This window comes from Porites lutea, chromosome 6, assembly GCF_958299795.1.
Source record: "Porites lutea chromosome 6, jaPorLute2.1, whole genome shotgun sequence".
NCBI classification, from domain to species: Eukaryota; Metazoa; Cnidaria; class Anthozoa; order Scleractinia; family Poritidae; genus Porites; species Porites lutea.
Genome location: NC_133206.1, coordinates 9,319,763 through 9,339,630, shown reverse-complemented (window position 1 = coordinate 9,339,630; position 19,868 = coordinate 9,319,763). Strand labels below are relative to the sequence as shown.

Below are 19,868 nucleotides of genomic sequence, written 5' to 3'. Positions count from 1 at the left end.
GGTCAAAGACCATCCAATTTAGTCAGCGCATTTTAACTGTTCCGTTACCTCACATTGCCCAGCATTCACTCTTCCCTTATACAGCTCTCAGACATGCCTTTCGCTTGGTACCAGGTACCAGCACCTTTATTGGGTCCAGCCTCCATCCCAGCACCAACTGAGGAAGGCCTGACTGCTCTGACTTATGGAAAGTTTGACTCCCTTCTAAAGCTGTTGGCAGCCAAGACGAACATAGACCCGTCTCAAGTTAGTGAACATAGCTTTCGCTCGGGCGGGGTCACTCTGGCTTTTCAAGCTCAAATCGCAGCAGAACTGATTAAGCGTTTAGGAGACTGGCAGTCAGATGCTTATAGGTCTTATATACACGTCCCAGTTAAAGATAGAATGCCCGCAGTTCAGCGTCTAGCATCTTGTGTTTGGATTTTTCCCTCGTGGAGACTTTTTCGTCTGGGGTTAGGCGGTGCCTTCCTTCGGCAAATGTTATTAAATGGAAGGGTTCACTTTGGAGCCCTTCCCTGTTTACCCCAGACTTGACTGTTGTAGTTTTACTTCTTTGACACTCGTATAAGAGAGAGAGAGTTAAAGATTTTAATGCCTTTGAAATTTTATATGTAATACAAAACTCAGCCATGTACAGCTGCGACGTGTTTCAATAAATTATCTATCTTTATCTAATATCTTAAAGTTGAGCAACACCAAAAAACCGTGCAATGAGATTGTCATAAAATACAAACTTCATCGATAGAAACTCGACTTCTTTGTGTCCTCCGCGCACAAAAGAATCCAAATTGAACAAGACCTATATCGGAATTATAACCCGAGAATTACATGTACAGACAGCAACGGCAACCGTATCCAAACTATGCCTGAAAAATGCGACGGAAAAAGCTTCTCCTGCAAAATAGTTGTGAACGAAAATGCTACAGTTATTTTCCACGCATGTTTTGAGTCTTCGATGGATCGTCCGAATAAATCCTACGCTTAGGATAAAACTTTGCCATTTGTTGTGAGCAAAGAATACTAACTAGACAAGAGGAAGGGAAGAAAAGCCGATTCAGCGCTTCTTTCAGGTAACATTTGGCAAAACTGGAGATCCGCACTGCTCGTAGTGGGGAGGAACGTTGCGTGACGACACTAAAAACGGCTGTGTAGCAGACTACACTTCTCGAAGGTTTGATACAAATGAGTTCAACGGCGCTCAATTCGATAATTCGTCCCATGATACCTTGCGACCGTGTCTAACCTCCTCTTGACTTTCCGTAAAATAAATCGTCTTGCTCGATAAGTAGTTTTCCGTCTCAATGTGAACTGTAAAACATTTTATGTTATTCTGAGAGGCCTTTTTACATTTTTCTTAATATTAAGATAACAACCTTAGAAAACTACGTGGTAAAAAAAAGCGCCCAATATTAACGCATTAACTTATTTAAGCGCGCGCTAGCTTTCGTGTCAACAAGTAAAGCCATTCCCGAAAGATGCTGATCGTGATTATTCCACTTTATCTTGTTCGGTAGAAGTCACTCCTGGCCATTTTGGGAATAATATTCCCATATTTTAAAACTGTGATTGAAACAGGGCTTTCATAATAAACACTCGCCGGACAGTCTCGCGTATCAGTAGTTCCATATTAGGAAGTAATAATAATAATCATAATCATAATATATGTTATTTAGCCAGGTTGGCCTCTTCAGTATAAAATGCTGATATCAAGTAAATTTTGATTGGTTGTCCAAAAACACCCATCATTTAAACAGAGCTACACGCTTCAGGGCTATATGCTTCTGGTTTTTAATATACATTTTAAAAAGGATCACGTCAATACGAGACTAAAATAAAATATTCTCGATCCACCTACGCAAAGATTACACTGAATGTACGTACACTACTTGTACCTTTCTCCCTCCAAAGCATTGAACTGTCCGACGCTAGTCCTAGTATCTTTGCCGCTGTCACAAGTGCGAGGCATCGGCTGGCGAAACTTCAATGTTCTTTTGGCAGGAATGTCACTGGGTATTGGACGAGGCAACTCACTCGTTCGAAACCGCTCTTTTGACAGATGAACACAAAATTCCCCTGAAAAGAACAGATTTACGGTATATCGTTAGTAATCGGCCGTAGGTTTTTTACTTGCAAGTCATGAAAAAATTTATTTCCACTAAAATTTGTGAAAGCAGTAGTAAGAACAGATTTTGAACATTTCAAAATAAATACACAAGGTTTGAGTTTAGAAAACATACTTCTATCAATGATCCGTTACACTAATCTTATAAGCAGGACTTAAGTGAGCTCTTTGAAGTATAGTACCAATTGTAATTTTCTTAATTTGAGACGCAGATCTCCAGTACACAAAAACACTCTTAAGTCAGTAGGGATTGACATTATTTGCCGTTACAACGAAAAGATCACTAGGAATATGATCTACTAATTCCCACAAAAGAGTTACGAGAACTCATGCTGCTCATGAAAGAGTGTCAATTTACTGACAAGAACACTTCTTGAAGCATGTGTAAGATGATTAACGTATGACACTTCCTTCAGGCCTGGTTATCCATTGAGCAAAAACCGAGAATTAAAATGCGCTGTTTTCAGTACATACCGAATATGGTTAAAGGGGGCTGGGAAAAAAAAAAAAAACTTTAGATGAGGATGAGGGTTGAGTAAACTATAGTGTAGATGATCTAGTATACAGCAACCAAAATATCCGACAAATGGTGTCTGCGTGACTTCGTATACTGTAGACATCTTAAGCTGGTACATCGCTAATGTCTGCATAGCGGAGAACACTGTATCACCATAAAAGTATGTTTTCAAATTCCAAAAGATCCGACAAATGGTGTCTACGTGACTTCGTATACTGTAGACATCGTAAGCCGGTACATCGCTAATGTCTGCATAGCGGAGAACACAGTATCCCATAAAAGTATGTTTTCAAATTAAATTTTACTAGGAAATATCACGGAGACCCTAGGTTGAAAATCTCCCAGCTCCCGGGAGTGAACTGCCGCTAAAGCGAAGACGTTTTCCAGATGGACACCAATGGTATTGACCTGAATCTTTGCGAGGATGTTTGCATATTTACCTAATTTCATTTCCCAAATCCTGGACTTTATCTATTGATGGGTTTTGTTTTTTAATTTTGATGGTGTGACAGTGAGAACCGGCAATACTTTAAAAGAAACTAGCCTTTAATACACGGAAAAGAGGCTCTTCGCAACGAAATCAAACAAAACAGCGGTGATATTTAAAAATAACTGCATAAAAAAGAAAGAGAAATTGAAGTACAGCGTGTACAAGGAAATTATAACCGAATTTCGGCGTCCTTAATTCATTTAATACCTTCAAACTGCTTTGCTGTGACATCATGAATCCTTCCATCCTGTCCTCGATAGTTCCCTTTACTTACAACTCCAAACTCTCCATCTCCCAGTAGATTGCCAGACTTTCTTTGTCTCTCCCCGTAAATCTCCCATCTTTCTTCATTCTCCTTCAATAAAATGCTATCAGATATTTTCTAGCATCAGATATTGATTTATACAACTTGATCATCAGTTAATTGTTTCTACTACCTCTTCATATTCATTTTAATCCGAAGCGTAAAGTCTTTTATGTTTATGCACTGAAAACAATCATCTTTTAAAAGATCTTGAGTAACACACCACGGAATTCATACGAGTTACTGTACATACGAATACATACGTGAAACATACGGATCACCTACGGATATCTTCGAACGCTTTTTCATTTATTTAAACAATTTTCATTTCTGATGATTTTGAAAAATGTAACTTACTTAATATGCAAATTTTCATTTCTAACAACTTTTGACAATTTCTAAACATGTAACTTACGTGAATCATAAACTGATTATCGACAGGGGGCGCGAAAGTTTTTTCTCTTGGCTCATTCGATCATGCATGAATAGCAAAGATCACTTTCAATACTTGTCATGCAAGTTTGACGCATACTAATTTGAGCGTGCGTAAGCTTTCGCGTCAACAAGTATATTAAAGCCATGCCCGAAAGATGCTCATCGGGATTAGTCCACTTTATCTTGTCCGCGGTAGAAGTCACTCCTGGCCATTTTAGGAATAATATTCCCATTTTTTTAATTCGTAAATTTGTGATTGACCTTTGTAGAGCTTCGTTTACATCGCGAAACAAGGCTTTCATATTAAGCACTTGTCCGACAGTCTCGCGTATCAGTAATTCCATATCAGGAAGTAATAATAATAATTATAATAACAATAATAAACGTTATTTAGCCAGGGTGGCCTCTTCAGTATAAAATGCTGATATCAAGTTAATTTTGATTGGTTCTCCAAAAAACCCCAGCATTTGAACAGAGCTACACGCTTCAATGTTATACATGTATGCTTCTGGTTTTTAATATACATTTTAAAAAGGATGACGCCAAAATGAGAGTAAAGTAAGTTTATCGCTTTTTTAAAGCGAAAATAATATATTCTCGATCCACCTTCGCAAAGATTACACTGAATGTACATACACTACCTGTACCTTTCCCCCTTCAAAGCACTGTTTTGTCCGACGCTAGTCCTAGTGTCTTTGCCGCTGTCACAAGTGCGAGACATCGGCTTGCGAAACTTCAATGTTCGTTTGGCAGGAATGTCACTTGGTGTTGGACGGGGCAACTCACTCGTTCGAAACCGCTCTTTTGACAGATGAACACAAAATTCCCCTGAAAGGAACAGATTTACGGTATATCATTAGTAATCGGCCGTAGGTTTTTCACTTGCAAGTCATAAAAAATTTATTAAAATTTCAAAGCAGTAGAACAGATTTTAAACATTTCAAAACAATTACACAACGTTTGAGTTTAGACAACATACTCCGAATACTTCTATCAATGATCAGTTACATATAATCTTATAAGCAGGACTTAGGCTTGCTCTTTGAAGTATAGTACCAGTGTAATTTTCTTAATTTGAGACGCAGATCTCCAGTAAACCAAAACACAGTGACTTTTAAGTCAAAAGGGATTGACATTATTTACCTTTACAACGAAAAGATCACTATGAATACAATCTACCAATTCCCACAAAAGAGTTACAGGAAATCATGCTGCTCATGAAAGAGTGTCAATTTAGTGACAAGAACACTTCTTGAAGCGAGTGTAAGATGATCAACGTATGACACTTCCCTCAGGCCTGGTTACCCATTGAGCAACAAACGAGAATTGAAATGCGCTGTTTTCAGTACATAAGGAATATGGTTAAAGGGGGCGGAAAAAAAATAATAAAACATTCCATGAGGACGAGGATTGAGTCAACCATAAACTAGATAATCTAGTATATAGTAACCAAAAGATCCGACAAATGATGTCTACGTGACTTCGTATACTGTAGACATCGTAAGCCGGTATGTCACTAATGTCTGCATAGCAGAGAACACTGCATCACCATAAAAGTATGTTTTCAAATTAATTTTTGCAAGGAGATATCACGGAGACCCTAGGTTGAAAATCTCCCAGCTCCCGGGAGTAAACTGCCGCTAAGGCGAAGACGTTTTCCGGATGAGCACCAATGGTATTGACCTGAATCTTTGCGACGATCTCTGCATATTTACCTCATTTCGTTTCCCAGATCCTGGACTTTATCTATTAATTGATGGGTTTTGTTTTTTAATTTTGATGGTGTGACAGTGAGAATCATCAATACTTTAAAGAGACTAGCCTTTAATACACGGAAAAGAGGCTCTTCGCAACGAAATAAAACAAAAAAGCAGGGATATTTAAAAATAACTAGCCTGAATTTCATCCGATTACTTCGAGTCGTTATTACTCCCTCAGTAACGTCTGAATCGACCGGCCGTTAATGCCGTCCAGTGACGTCACTACTCCTTGACCTTTGCTTTAATTCAGGCAAAAAGTAAAACAAGATTTTCAAGTGGCAAACCGAGAAATATCGTTTGGAAATGTCTGCATGATACAGAACTGCTTTATTTTTTTCGATCGTAATTCATGTTTAACGTTCAAACTATCAACCGCATGCAGTACAACTCTGAGCCAGTTGTACTAAATTCCATAATCAACCTCGGTCGCAATCACGCAATGAAATAAACACACACACGGAACACTTAGTTCAAAAACACAATGATTTGCTTTAATTGAAAAGAAGCTATTTGGTCCTTAACGAAGAAAAAAAACAAGGAGACAAGAAAGAAAAGCTAACAGAATCATTACACTTGACGGTAAAAATAGCAATAAGGCCGAATTATAACATTGATCTCAGAAAACTTCGCGTAAACAAAATCACCGGCCGCCGAAACCACAAAGCGGCTGTAAATGAAAAACCAACCGACTGTCCGCAATGATCCTTCATTCGCAGTTCAATACAGCATTTCAGTTTCGAAGACAAGGGCAATTTTGCTGTTTAAGATAAAGATCAAGCTTATCGAATTGTTTGAACTATTACGAAAGGATGCCAGGGATGCAATCCGCTGAATATCAAGCGACAATCTCGCTAAAATTTTTCATAATTATACATAATTATGCGAATGTTTAGACAATCAACCAATCAAAATCACTACCCGGTTTTCGGGTAGTGAGTGACGTCACTGGACGGCATTAACGGCCGGTCGATTCAGACGTTGTTGAGGGGAGAAAACGACTCGAAGCAATCGGATGAATTTCAGGCTAAAAAATAACTTCATAAAAAAAGAAAGAGAAATTGAAGTAAAGTGCGTACAAGACAATTATAACCGAAGTTCGGCATTAATACCTTCAAACCGCTTTGCTGTGACATCATAAATCCTTCCATCCTGTCCTCGATAGCTCCCTTTATTTACAACTCCAAACTCTCCATCTCCCTGTAAATTGTCAGACTTTCTTTGTCTATCCCTGTCAATCTCCCAGCTTTCTTCATTCTCCTTCAATAAAATGCTATCAGATATTTTCTAGCATCAGATATTGATTTATACAACTTGATCATCAGTTAATTGTTTCTACTACCTCTTCATACTCATTTCAATCCGTAGCGCAAAGTCTTTTATGTTTATCAGTTAACACAATTACCTTTAAAAAGATCTTGACTAACACGCCACTGAATACATACCAGTTACTGTACATACGAATGTACACGTGAAACATACGGATATCTACGAACGTAATTCTTTTTCATTTTTTTAAACAATTTTTATTTCTGACGATTTTGAAAAATGTAACTTACTTAATATGAAAATTTTCATTTTTAACAGTTATGAACAATTTCTTAACATGTAACTTACGTGAATCATAAACTGATTATTGACACGGGGCGCGAAAGTGTTTTTTCTTGGCGCATTCGATCATGCATGAATAGCCAAGATCACTTTCAACACTTGTCATGCAATGTTGACGCATAACTATTTGAGTGCGCGCTAGCTTTCGCGTCAACAAGCAAAGCCATGCCTAAAAGATGCTTATCGTGATAAGTCCACTTTATGTTGTCCGCGGTAGAAGTCACTCCTGGCCGTTTTGAGAATAATATTCCCATTCTTTTAATTCGTAAAACTATGATTGACCTTTGTATCGCTTCGTTTACATCGCGAAACGAGGCTTTCATATTAAGCACTTGCCCGACAGTCTCGCGTATCAGTAATTCCGTATTAGGAAGTAATAATAATAATAATAATAATAATAATAATAATGATAATAATAATAATAATAATAATAATAATAATAATAATAATAAATGTTATTTAGCCAGGGTGGTCTCTTTAGTCTAAAATGCTTATATCAAATAAATTTTGACAATTGGTTCTCCAAAAAACCCCAGCATTTGAACAGAGCTACACGCTTCAGGGTTATATGCTTCTGGTTTTTGATACACATTTTAAAAAGGATGACGTCAAAATAAGACTAATGTACACCTACGCAAACATTACACTGAATGTACATAGACTACTTGTACCTTTGTCCGACGCTAGTCCTAGTGTCTTTGCCGCTGTCACAATTGCGAGGCATCGGCTTGCGAAACTTCAATGTTGTTTTGGCAGGAATGAATAGCCAAGATTACTTTCAATACTTATCGGAGGGAGGGGGTGTTTACATGGCTTTCGAGCCTTGACGCTTGCCAATTTACAGTAGCCAACATTCGATTTATTAAAATTCTAACGTGACTCCTAGGCTTTCTGGTCATTTTTGATATTCTATATATTTGGTTTGGTTTTCTTTGTGATCAAAGCCTCGGAGTCATGTTAGAATTTTAATATATCGAACGTAGGCTATTTCTTCATCTCTTTAAGGTACTTTTATCACCTGATCCGAGCAATGCACCGCTGCTATAAACTCACAACAGTATACAGCAGTTTCTCCCAATACGGACCGACCTAGGCCGGTGAATAACATTTTTATTTTTTTCCAACTGAGATTTAATAGTTTCAGGAAAATTTTTCTTCACTCTCCAACCTAGCTATATGAGTTGAAGGAGGACGCGTCTGTGTTGATGAAGGGCGCCATCGATTACAAACCAAAACAAAACATTACAACATGATTTTTAGGTCGGTAATTTATATTATGGCACTTACTACTCTCTTTTAGAATAAAGAAAGGTTTTTGTGTCTTGCTAGACAATTCATAATCTGAGTGTCAAACAAGGATAAAAGAATTGACGAGCTTGATATTAAAAGCGCTAGGAAAAAAAATACAGCAAGGATTTTCTTCGCGGGGTTGAATAATTCGAAAAGTGCTTTAAGATTAGTTCAATCGAGTGGGATGAAAACTGCACAAGGGCTTTGTAAAAATAGCTAATTACAAATACCAATTTTAAGGTTTTGAAATGAATTCGAATAAAAGAAAGCGATGCGAGTAACAAGTTATAAACAAGGAAATGAAAACGGCGATAACCGACTGCTGGAAAAGTGATTCGTGTTGGTTGTTTATTCAAGATTGAAAGTTGAATGCAATCATTGACAAAAACCTTTTCTGATAAGTAGAAAACTAGCGAGGCAAAATTCAATGAAAAACGGCAGAATCTAGATTCATACAGCAAAATGGAAAACAAAACTACGAACAGAGCAAAAATGTCCAATAAACGGTGCATAAAAGCAAGATTGCAGTACTTACAACGCGGTTATAAAGCTGGTGAAGCGACATCACAAGCCACCTATTTTGCTTTACTTTAGCGGTTGCTTCATTCTCCCTTCAGATTTTTGTCTGAATAATAAAATTCACTTTTCCCTAGCTGATGCTAATAATAGCGCAAGTTTCAAGAGAAAAATTTGTGTTTTTATTGTTAGATGTGTAAATCGAAATGAGAAACGTCAGCAAGTTGAAAACTATATTAAAGGAAAGTGAAAATCGATTTTATTGGAAAGTCACGTGACTCTTCATAACTGATCATGTGACGCATTGTATCTCCCACACTACTGTCTAATTTAGCTCTAAACGTCAAGTAGCAAAGATTCAGCTATTTCCCCATCGTATTGTGCACTTTTCATTGGGTTTATATAAATGTTACAGTTCAGCCTCGTTTTCATAATGCAGGAGCGAGGGCCTAGACAAAAAACCCGCTTAATCACAGATATCATAACATTTGGAGTGGGCAACAGCACAATTCTTAATCAGGATGGCAAGACGAAGATTTTAAGCTATGTTGCCTGCTTCTACTCAAAATGTTTAGCGAAAATCGTTTTTTGGCGAGCTGCCTCCTGACTAAGATTGCAGGATTTGGAGAATTCCGCGGCTGAGAAAAAAAAAAAAAAACATTCATCCACTCTTCAATCCAGAACGTAAAGACAATTCCTCTCAGCTACAACCAAGTTAATGGAATAGAATGATTTATTTAATGTCGAAGACGTGGGAAGTGTTTGCACAATCTTCCGAGCTAGAGGCTTATGTTAAAAACGCTCGACAAACTAAAAATACAAAACAAGATAAAATATGAATTATGCATATACAAATATAAAACACCTAACTATTAAGAACATCGTAATCTATCTAGGAAAATAAATTACCGTTTTTCGGTCAACGAGATTACTCAGCCACAACCGGGCACAAAAAGACAGTTTTCTCGGCCACCACCGAAAATAAAGCACACTCAAACAAAAGAGTACAGCAAGAACGGAAATTTATTCTAGGCCTCCACCAGGAAAGTATAAAGTGAATCTACCCCGCTACAACCGACTATAACGAGACGAGAAACAACAAAAGCTGCATGTGGATTTGAGATAACTCCTGTCGGACACAATCGAAACGAATAAGACGAGAAAATAGTTACGTTCACAGAGACAAGCAAAAGCCAAACCAGCACGTAAAATAATTATTCTCGGCCACCATCGTGTGAATAAAATTATAAAGCGAGAATTTCAGTATACAGGGTGCTTTCCCATTGAAACGTGATTAGCCAAGGCAGCCTCGTCAAAAGACAAACGCGCATTTTTACCACATGACCAAGTTTCCCCTTCAATTGTCGTTTACTGGTCATTATTTCTCTTCACAAATTAGTAGTTTCACTTAATATTTTTATCCGTAAGAATTGTTTTGAGCTGTTTTAATCTACTCGTTTTCTACCGTGAAATTCTAAACTTAAATCTGACGTTTGCCGTTTGCCACAAACGTGAAGCTAAAACTCTAAATCAAAGCGGCCCCCAACCGTACAATGGAAACGTCAAGACAATATTTCAAAGCCGGCCCCAACCGACAAAAATACCGTGTAAAAAAAATAACTAGGGCAATCAGGAGACAAGTAAACTTAGTGAAAGCAAAATATAGAGCTAAGAAATGAATTTAACTCTTGTGGGGTAGCAACAACAGTATTAGCTGGCGCTGAATTCCCGACAGACGGAGCAGAAAGAGCAAGTGAAGCAAGAGCAGCAGCAGGTGGCGCCTCGGGAAAGTAAACAGACAAAACGACGACTTGCAGAGGTTGTTTATCGGAAAAGATCATGGAATAGTATGAAAACCAATCCTTCCGCCCTTGCAGCTAAACTGGGCAAATCTGTTTGTGCGTGTGTTTATTTATAAGCAAAAAGCCACTCCCGAGGGAAAAATCCAACACACGCTTGAGATGTAGCGCTCTCGCTAGTAATTGGTCAGAGCAGGAGCTCCTGGTCAGAGTTATAACCAGTGTTACGCGAGCGAGCACTGCATGGGTAAGCTATGTCTGTGTGGGGCGGGTCTACTGATTGCCACAGTGCGAAACACCAAGAAATTATTATTTTATGACTTCCTTCTTTTGAAAAAAAAATCAACGTTTTTGGTCAGTTAGAAGGCAAGAGTTTTTAGTGTACTATTATAAGCACATCTTTACAAGGATGACATCAATATGAGACAGAGGTTATAAAGGGTTTATTACGAGACTGATCCGCTTATTCAATCGATATTCAAAGATTACACTATGGAATTATACACTAATTGTACCTCTCTCCATGCAAAGCATTTTCTTGTCCGATGCAAGTGCTGTCTTTACCGATGTTATAACTGCGCATCTTGCGAGCCTTCGGCTTGCTGAGCTCCACTGTTCTTTTGGCAGGCATGTCAACGAGTGTTGGGCTGGGCAACACACTTCTGTGAAACCGCTGTTTTGCTTTGTCGACACAAACTTGCCCTGGAAAGGGACAGATTTATGGTTTATCAAGTTACCACCAGTAGCCTCTTGCAGTGTTTCAACCATGAGAACAACTTAAATTGACTCTTCACAGGGAGAGGATAAATACCGTTAGCCTGAGAAAACAGCTGTCTCTTCTCGCTCCTCGCCGCTAGGGAAGTTTCGCCAGGAGGGACGTCTTCCCCCCAACAACAAAAATTCCACACTGATAATGAAATCGATGTTTACATAATTGGGAGACTGGGTCGGGCAAGATGTCGGAGTAGACGTGTGCGATTTTGCTCCGCGCTTGGCAATGTTGTATGGCCGAAACTGTTAAACGAAAATCGAGGAAAAGCTCTTCAGCATCTTCCACAGACGATAATCTTTCCCCAGATGGCAAAAAGTTAAGACACGACGCTTCGCTCTCAGATTCCGAACTGTGTGAATCGGACGAAGTGTTATCTATACCGAATATGGCGGGGGAAGTTATCCCGAAACTTGAACAAGTGTTGGAAAAACTTGAGAATTTGGTAAGACCGCTTTTTTCAGTAGAGCGGAGCCAGATAAATTGTTTATTGACGGTGTTGAGATGTAAGAACATTCGAAAAATCATTTAGGCCGCATATATTTTCTAGTTGTGTTTTTATTATTTTGCCAAGAACTGTGGAGCAAAAACCAGAATGCTATTAATTAAGATCAAGATTGCAAGGTGCCAGTCAGAGGTGGCAATAACAGCTTTGGCTGGCCGCTGTTTTATTTCTATTTGTATGTGTAGTGTTTGTTCTTTGTAGCCATTGTTAGTTTTTGTCATTGTTTTTCGTGTTATTTTCGTATTGTATTGTTCTCTAGTTGTTATTGTAATATTTGTCTTGCTTTATTTAGATCTAGGTTTACTTTTTGTTTTACGTTTGATTGCCTTCGTTTGTTATTTTCTTATTGTTCTGTTTTCTTTTGTTATTTGCGTGTTATGCCTGTTGTTCAAAAGAACCGTTTGCGTTGGCTTCTCTCATTTGAAGTTTACAGATTATCTCGTCGGACATGGAGCGCCAAAACATAAACTTTAAACTTTTATCATTAAATGCTCGTGGAATTCGCTCTTTTGATAAAAGGAAGTCTATTTTTAATTGGCTGTTTAAATCTTCTGCCGATATATGTTTCCTTCAGGAAACGTATAGCACCCCAGAAGTGGAGAATGAATGGAAAAAACAGTGGAAAGGCAAAACATTCTTTTCCCATGGAACTAATCATAGTAGAGGCGTTCTTGTTAAAGATCAGCTAGATTTCAGACTGCAATCCTTAAAGGTTGACTCGCAAGGTCGATACGTTCTCCTAGAGGCTCTTATTCAGGATTCTCCATTTGCACTTCTAAACATCTATGCACCAAATAAATGTGCCGAGCAGTGCGATTTTTTCAACAAAATTTCAGAGGAGCTTAAAAGCTCGCTCACACTTGCGGATTCTTCTTGTGTTATCGGTGGAGACTTTAATGTGATTTTTGACCAAGATCTTGATGGAAGTGGGGGTATTAAGAAAACGAAGGAATCAGTCAAAATTCTGGAGGATATTTGTTTGGAGCAGGATTTGATAGATATATGGCGTGTTAGAAATCCGACGGAGAAACGCTTTACGTGGAGACAGAAGACCCCAATTATTCAGAGACGTTTGGACTATTGGTTGGTAAATGATTCTTTGCAGGACGACATTGTTTCAGTTGACATAATACCATCTATTAAATCAGATCACTCTGCAATTACATTGTCGATTAACGGTATAGATGACAGTAAACGCGGTCCAAGCTTTTGGAAGTTTAATTGTTCTTTCGTGAATGATACTAATTATTGCGATCTCCTTGACACAAACATCAAAAGTTGGCTCGAAGAATTTAAGGATGTTGTTGATAGGCGTGTCTTATGGGACTTGCTAAAATACAAAATTCGACAGCTCACTATAAGTTTTAGCAAAACAAAAGCTCGAAACCGGAGAGCTAAACTTAATGAACTGGAAGAAAAATTACAGAACTGTGCCAAAAAGTGTGATAATGATCCATCGAGACAAAATGTTGAAGATTTAGAATGCTTACAGGCAGAATACGACCAACTGTATGATTACATTACTCAAGGAGCTATTGTTCGTTCCCGTGCAACGTGGTACGAAAAAGGTGAAAAGAACAACAAATATTTTTTGAATTTGGAAAAATCAAATAAAAATAAAAGTTGTTTGCGGAAAATTTTAAAAAGCGACGGAACAATAGCAGTTGATCCTAATACAATTATGAGTGAATTAGATTTCTTTTACTCCAATCTTTACAAAGAGAATAATAGTCATTCATCGTCATTTCTAGATGACTTAAAGGAAGTTCCTACCTTGACTGAAGAGTTGCGAATGGTATGTGAAGGAAGGATAGAATATAATGAATGTTTTAATGTCTTACAATCCTTTCCAAAAAATAAAACGCCTGGGAACGGTGGAAAAGGTCTTGCCAAATTTAATACATCCCAGTCAGAATGCATTTGTTAAAGGTAGGTCCATATTTGACGCAATTAGAACGATTGATGATATTGTGGATTACACCAAACGGAACAGTTGGTCGGGATTTATGATCGCAATTGACTTTGAAAAAGCCTTCGACACACTAGACTTTCGATTTCTAATCAGAACATTACACAAATTCAATTTTGGTCCATCTTTTATTCAGTGGATGCGTGTTCTGTATAAAAATGTATCCAGCTGTGTAATGAACAATGGATTTACGACTGGTCCTTTTCTACTAGGTAGAGGTGTCAGACAGGGGGATCCACTCTCCCCTTACCTCTTCATCCTAGCGCTTGAGACCTTAGCTATAAAAATAAGAGAGGACTGCAATGTACAAGGGCTTAAAATTGGAGAAGAAATGATTAAACTGTCTCTATTTGCAGATGATATGACCTGTATCTTAAAAGACAAAACATCTTATACAAATCTGTTTCGTATTCTCAACTCTTTTGGAGAGTGTTCCGGCCTAAAGGTGAATGATGAAAAAACAGAAATCATGCCTCTAGGAGATAATATCCTACAGGAGAAAGACTTCCCAACTCATAGTATTTGTGAGATCATAAAAATCTTGGGGATATATTTTGGTTATGATGATAGACAAAGGAACAACCTTAACTTTAGTCAAACTTTAAAAAGTATAAAGGAATCAATCAACGTATGGAAATGGAGAGGGCTCTCCCTTTTAGGGAGAATACAGATAGTCAAAACTTTCGCAATCCCAAAGCTTATGTTCAGAGCATCGGTTATACCAGTCTCTAAAGAACTAATTAAAGAGGCAAACTCAGTTCTCTACAACTTTATTTGGAATGGGAAGGACAAAGTGAAGCGTCTTGCATTGATATCTGATATAGAAATGGGTGGACTCAAAATGTTGGACATTCAATCTATGATTTGCGCTAAACGAATAACATGTTTAAAGAAATTATTGGAGGATTACTCAAGTCCTTGGAAAGTAATCCTAGACAAACTTCTGTTACCAGTCGGAGGACGTTTTGTATTGCATTGCAACTTTCAAACTTCTAAATTGAAAATCAGTCTACCAGCATATTATAAGGAATGCTTCGATGCGTGGTCGGAGGTTAATGGGAAGACTCCAAGTTGTTACGAGGAAATCATTAACGAAATTATCTGGAACAACAAATTTCTTTGTTATGACAAAAAATCGATGTACAGAACAGATATAGTAAATTTAGGCTTCGTGAAGATTAAGGATTTAATTTCTGCGCACAACTCCTTCTTGTGCGACTTCTCTTCACTTACAAACCCTGAACAACGATTTTTTCTTATGAGTATTATCAATTCGATTCCCGCAGAATGGCGCTCACTTATTAAAGCATCTACAAACGTCATATCAGCCAATCCCATACCGATTACCCCAACTATTAAGTTGCCAAGTGGTAATGTAGTGCCAATCCTTGATATCTCTCCTAAACAGATCTATCAAATCTTTCTGCAGCAAAAGCAAATTGCGCCCACCGCAAAACAGAAATTGTCAAACAATTACGCAAATATAGATATTGATTGGGAAAAGGCTTACACTTTGGCCTTTCATTGCACTTTGGACACAAAGATCAGGGAATTTCATTACAAAATTTTAAATTGTACAATCTTTACAAACGTGAAACTTAATTTAATTGGTGTGGTGGAATCGCCAAACTGCACTTTCTGTCAAGAAGCAGCGGAATCCGTCGAGCATTTACTCTTCTCCTGCAGGATATCTTCTGAGTTTTGGAAGCATGTCTTGTCCTGGCTAAGAGATAATTATGTTCATGTTGAGACAATTAATGAGTCTGATGTGATATTTGGAAAATTTGATATTGTAGAAGACTATATTCTAATTAATCATATTTTGTTATTAGCTAAATATTATATCTACTGTAGGAAATGTCATAATAGCGTACCTTCAATTAGAGGTTTTATTGCTAGGGCAAGACGTGTCTTCAATATTGAGCTCCATATCGCCAGGGAAAAAAATAAACTTCTTTTTCATTTTCAAAAGTGGGAGAAGCTAACTAATGCACTTTGTAGTAGTTGATACCCATAGGTTCGTTAAAATTAGCAGGCATCTTTATTAATATCGTCGTTGTTGTAATACATACATACATTTTTCGTTGTTGTTATCCTTTTTCCTTTTTGAGTAGAATTGTATTTAATGTTTATTCTTAAGTTAAATTGTAAAACTTGTCTTTAATTCAATAAAAACTGTTAAAAAAAAAAAAAAAATGTTTACATAATTAAACTGGTATTTACGGGGTTCCAAATGAATAGTTGTTCGATTTTATGTTTCTCCTGGTCGATTATGGTAAAGTTTTGGGTTCTTCTGCGAACGAGCTCCAGCAAAACTCAGATGCTTCTTGCAAGGAAGAATATATTCCACTAATATTAACTGTTTTGTAGTAGATTCATCGCGTTTTCATTTGACCTTCGTGGCCCTTAATCTTTGTCGGTCATTCGTAAACAATAGCTAAAACAATATAACTACTCTGTTGGCTAATCAAAGCTCCTGACCAGCTTCCGGACAGATTTTCCGTCATCAGTATGGAATTTCAGTCCATGCAGACGTCCCTCCTGGCGAATTTAACCAGGACAATTCGAGAGTCTTCTACGTCGTCCAAAAAAGGAACAGACAAGCAAGACAAACAGAAACGTTAAATTATTGACGATTGTTGGTGGTGTTTTTAACAGGAATCTCCCTTGTTAACATAGCCTCGATTTCTAGGCCTTTTCTGAAAAATGAGCTCTCGCTCTTCCCGAAAAGACGACTGGAAGCGTGGATTTGTTGTTATCGACTTCCATCAATCAGATGATTGCCTGCCGAAATCGAGTAGGCAGCATAAATTATTTTTCCTGGAGCAGATTTCACAACGGCAGAGACTAAGATGTTGTTTGATGTGGTGTGCGGTCGTATTTTGGAGCGTTTTAAGCTTAAAAATCTGAAATATTTACGACGAAAAGCTGGGAGAAGCTGGTAAATGGTGAGGAAGGTTTTGTAATTCAACCAACTGGATCAAAATAGTTTCTTATTTTCCAGTCTACACGTGCACGGAATTGGTTATCGACATCGAAAAACAAACGACTTTAAAGTCCATTTTATTTCCTTGTTACTCTTGTAGCAACGATCGTTGCACAAATCAAATATCTTTCCAAATTAACGGCATTGACTTCGATTCTATTGCTACTCTCTTAGGGAGATTTTGTACTTTCCCTTAAAACATAATTTTTTCCGGAATAATTTTGCTCTGAAAAAAAAAAAATGCAGGCGGCAGGGCAACTCTAAAGCAGAGCAATTTGTGGGCATTGTACCACTTAAATTCAAACAAGCCTGAGCCACGCAATATATGAATTAAAAATACAATGTTTCTTTTAAATTTCCCCATTGCTGCCACCATGCATGAGTAGTAATGGCATTTTTTTGTTAAACGCTGTTGTCAAAAGTTGGTTTTAAGGATCAAACGTTCTTTAAGTACCGGCAGACGGCCTTGATACAGAGGATATTTCTGTTGTGTCGCCAAGGAGCTGTACTCTTCCTTCCTCTTGAACAGAATCTATAATACCGTTACTGTTGTCTTCGTGATCAGGTGTAAACATAGCATCAATCTCTTCCCCCACAGAATTTCTTGCAGTCATACCACTTGGAGGTTCAATGACGTGTTGCTATTAATAACAAACAAACAAACGAAAATTAATCATTAACTTTCGAAGTATAAATTCATGCAAGGTCCAGACATCAAATATCTCTGTTCCCAAACAGCATGACCAATTACCACACAATCTTCCAAGTCACCAATTAAATCTGATTTCAAGTTCAAACATATGGCGAAAATTAAACAAAATTAGACCCTCTCTCGACCATTTACGTTACACCTTACAAAAAATAGAGTAAGTGGTATACCTACAAATCAGCTATATTTTTGTAAACTTGATGCCTCATTATTTATTGAGATAAAGGTTAGCATCGGTATGGTATGAAGTGATGCCGCTCTAAATTGGGGATCCAAAGGTCAGTTGAGGGGAACAGGATGTCTTCAGCAGGCAGTCCGTTTTATCCCGGGGGAGGAACTCTCTTACATTAACCTTATAGATATTGCTCTGAAATAGCGTAAAGATTAGATGAGGCGGACGGTGCACCCCCACTACGACTTCCCAGGAAATACTACGGAGGCCCTCGTAATTTCGAAAAGACTCAAGTTGCCCTAGGACGACCGAACAGATACAAATTTTATAGCGCCGCTTAAAATGTATTTCTAGAGATCTAAAAGTACTCTGGATAGCCTAAAAAGTGTTTTCAATGCATGGAGGAAACAGTCGTTGGGTGCCCCTGCCAATAGACCAATTCGCCTAACGCAATGTTGTACCCAATTTAGATCTCTCGGGGTTAAGATTCTTTGTGCATTGTATTTGCATTATAAGGTGGAATTCACATTTAAAAAAATAAAGGGTTTAATTGGGTACAACATTGAGTTAGCCGAATTGGTCTATGCTCCTTGACGTCAACAGGCTCCATAAAAGTGTTGCCTAGAAATCGAAAAATGTACCTACTGAGACGAGACGTCAGACTGAATGACGTTAATTGGAGCTTAGTCGCGACATCGTTGCTACGCAACTCTGGGTACCAAACCGATAGAAAGATTTATGACCAAAGCAAGATGACACTTCGCTTGGCTATTTCGTCAGAGCCACAGGCGAAGCAAATTCCGACAGATGTATTAACCTCACTTCCGCTCGCTTCTCGATGAATTATTCTCGGCAGTATACACTGTCACTCTGTCATCAACAACTGTAATTTCCATGGTCAGTAGTTAATATACAATTTGATTAATTTCTTTTCTTCGTTTTCTTCAGTCGCCATGAATGAAACCACACAGCCTGTTTGTCTCTTTAAGTTATTCCGACTGGGTTTTCTGCTATTATACTATTCTTGTCATCCACGTAAAAATAAGTTTAAAATATGGTAGTATTTCATGTTTCCTGTTGTTTTTGTTACACAGGCACGTGTGAAAGGCGTAAACGTTTACCTTTTTAGAACGTCTTGACTTTTTATACCACAGCTTTCCTATGACCGCGCAAGTAACCAGTGAGAGGGTACCAAGACATAATCCAACAGCTAAACCAACATTGAACGGGCTTGATGTCCCTTCGTCTGTGTAAAAAAAAGCTCCACTATGTAGAAAGTTCAGCCATATTTTGTTTTAAAGGAAGTTAGATTCACAAAATACAGCTTCTAACATGGTTAAGTGATTGGTAAAAAGTAAATACATTTTATCAAGAATGAAGCATTTTCATTTAATGGTTACTATCTTTTTGCTTGAAACAACGGCCTGCACAAAAAAGAATAAAATACAACCCTTACTTCATTAAGAGACTGGGTGCTAGTATAAAATTCCGCTTATTTACACAGGCAACATAAAGTTTAGCAAATCCCGGACAAATATGTGTTGTCATTAACAAAAATGGCATATTTGGTGGTTATTCCTTTCTGCCTGTTAATATAAAATGGTGTAATTTCACCTTTTTTGTATCAAGCTAAATAGTTCATGTGACATAAAATGCGTATCCCGTGACATTGACCAATCAACCATAGTCCGTCTCCCAAATTATTTCCAAGCGGGTAACTATTGTCTTGTCTATCATGGTGCGGTAATCTTCTCCCTTGGACTTCAGGCAGCAGTTACGACTTTCGCGTGTGACAGAGTGGGGGAAGAAGCTATGCCCGCAGAAGTTGAAGTGGAGTTACAGGGGTAACTTTGCTCACTCACTTTGCTTTGTTTTTCTAATCTGCTTCTGCTGTATTTATCTTTCCCGACCGATCAA

The 19,868-nt window shown here is 37.9% G+C and overlaps 1 protein-coding gene across 1 annotated transcript in view; it reads right to left on the bottom strand.

Moving 5' to 3' along the window:
• The window catches only part of LOC140941648 (uncharacterized), a 563,750-nt gene that overhangs the window by 23,096 nt on the left and 520,786 nt on the right, over positions 1–19,868 (bottom strand). The window contains exons 15-21 of the mRNA XM_073390668.1: positions 19,073–19,197; positions 17,525–17,711; positions 11,357–11,543; positions 6,738–6,898; positions 4,516–4,696; positions 3,337–3,497; positions 1,893–2,073 (exon numbers count right to left, since the gene is read on the bottom strand). Of these exons, the coding sequence (XP_073246769.1) occupies positions 1,893–2,073; positions 3,337–3,497; positions 4,516–4,696; positions 6,738–6,898; positions 11,357–11,543; positions 17,525–17,711; positions 19,073–19,197 (1,183 nt within the window). The remainder of the gene's footprint in view (positions 1–1,892; positions 2,074–3,336; positions 3,498–4,515; positions 4,697–6,737; positions 6,899–11,356; positions 11,544–17,524; positions 17,712–19,072; positions 19,198–19,868) is intronic.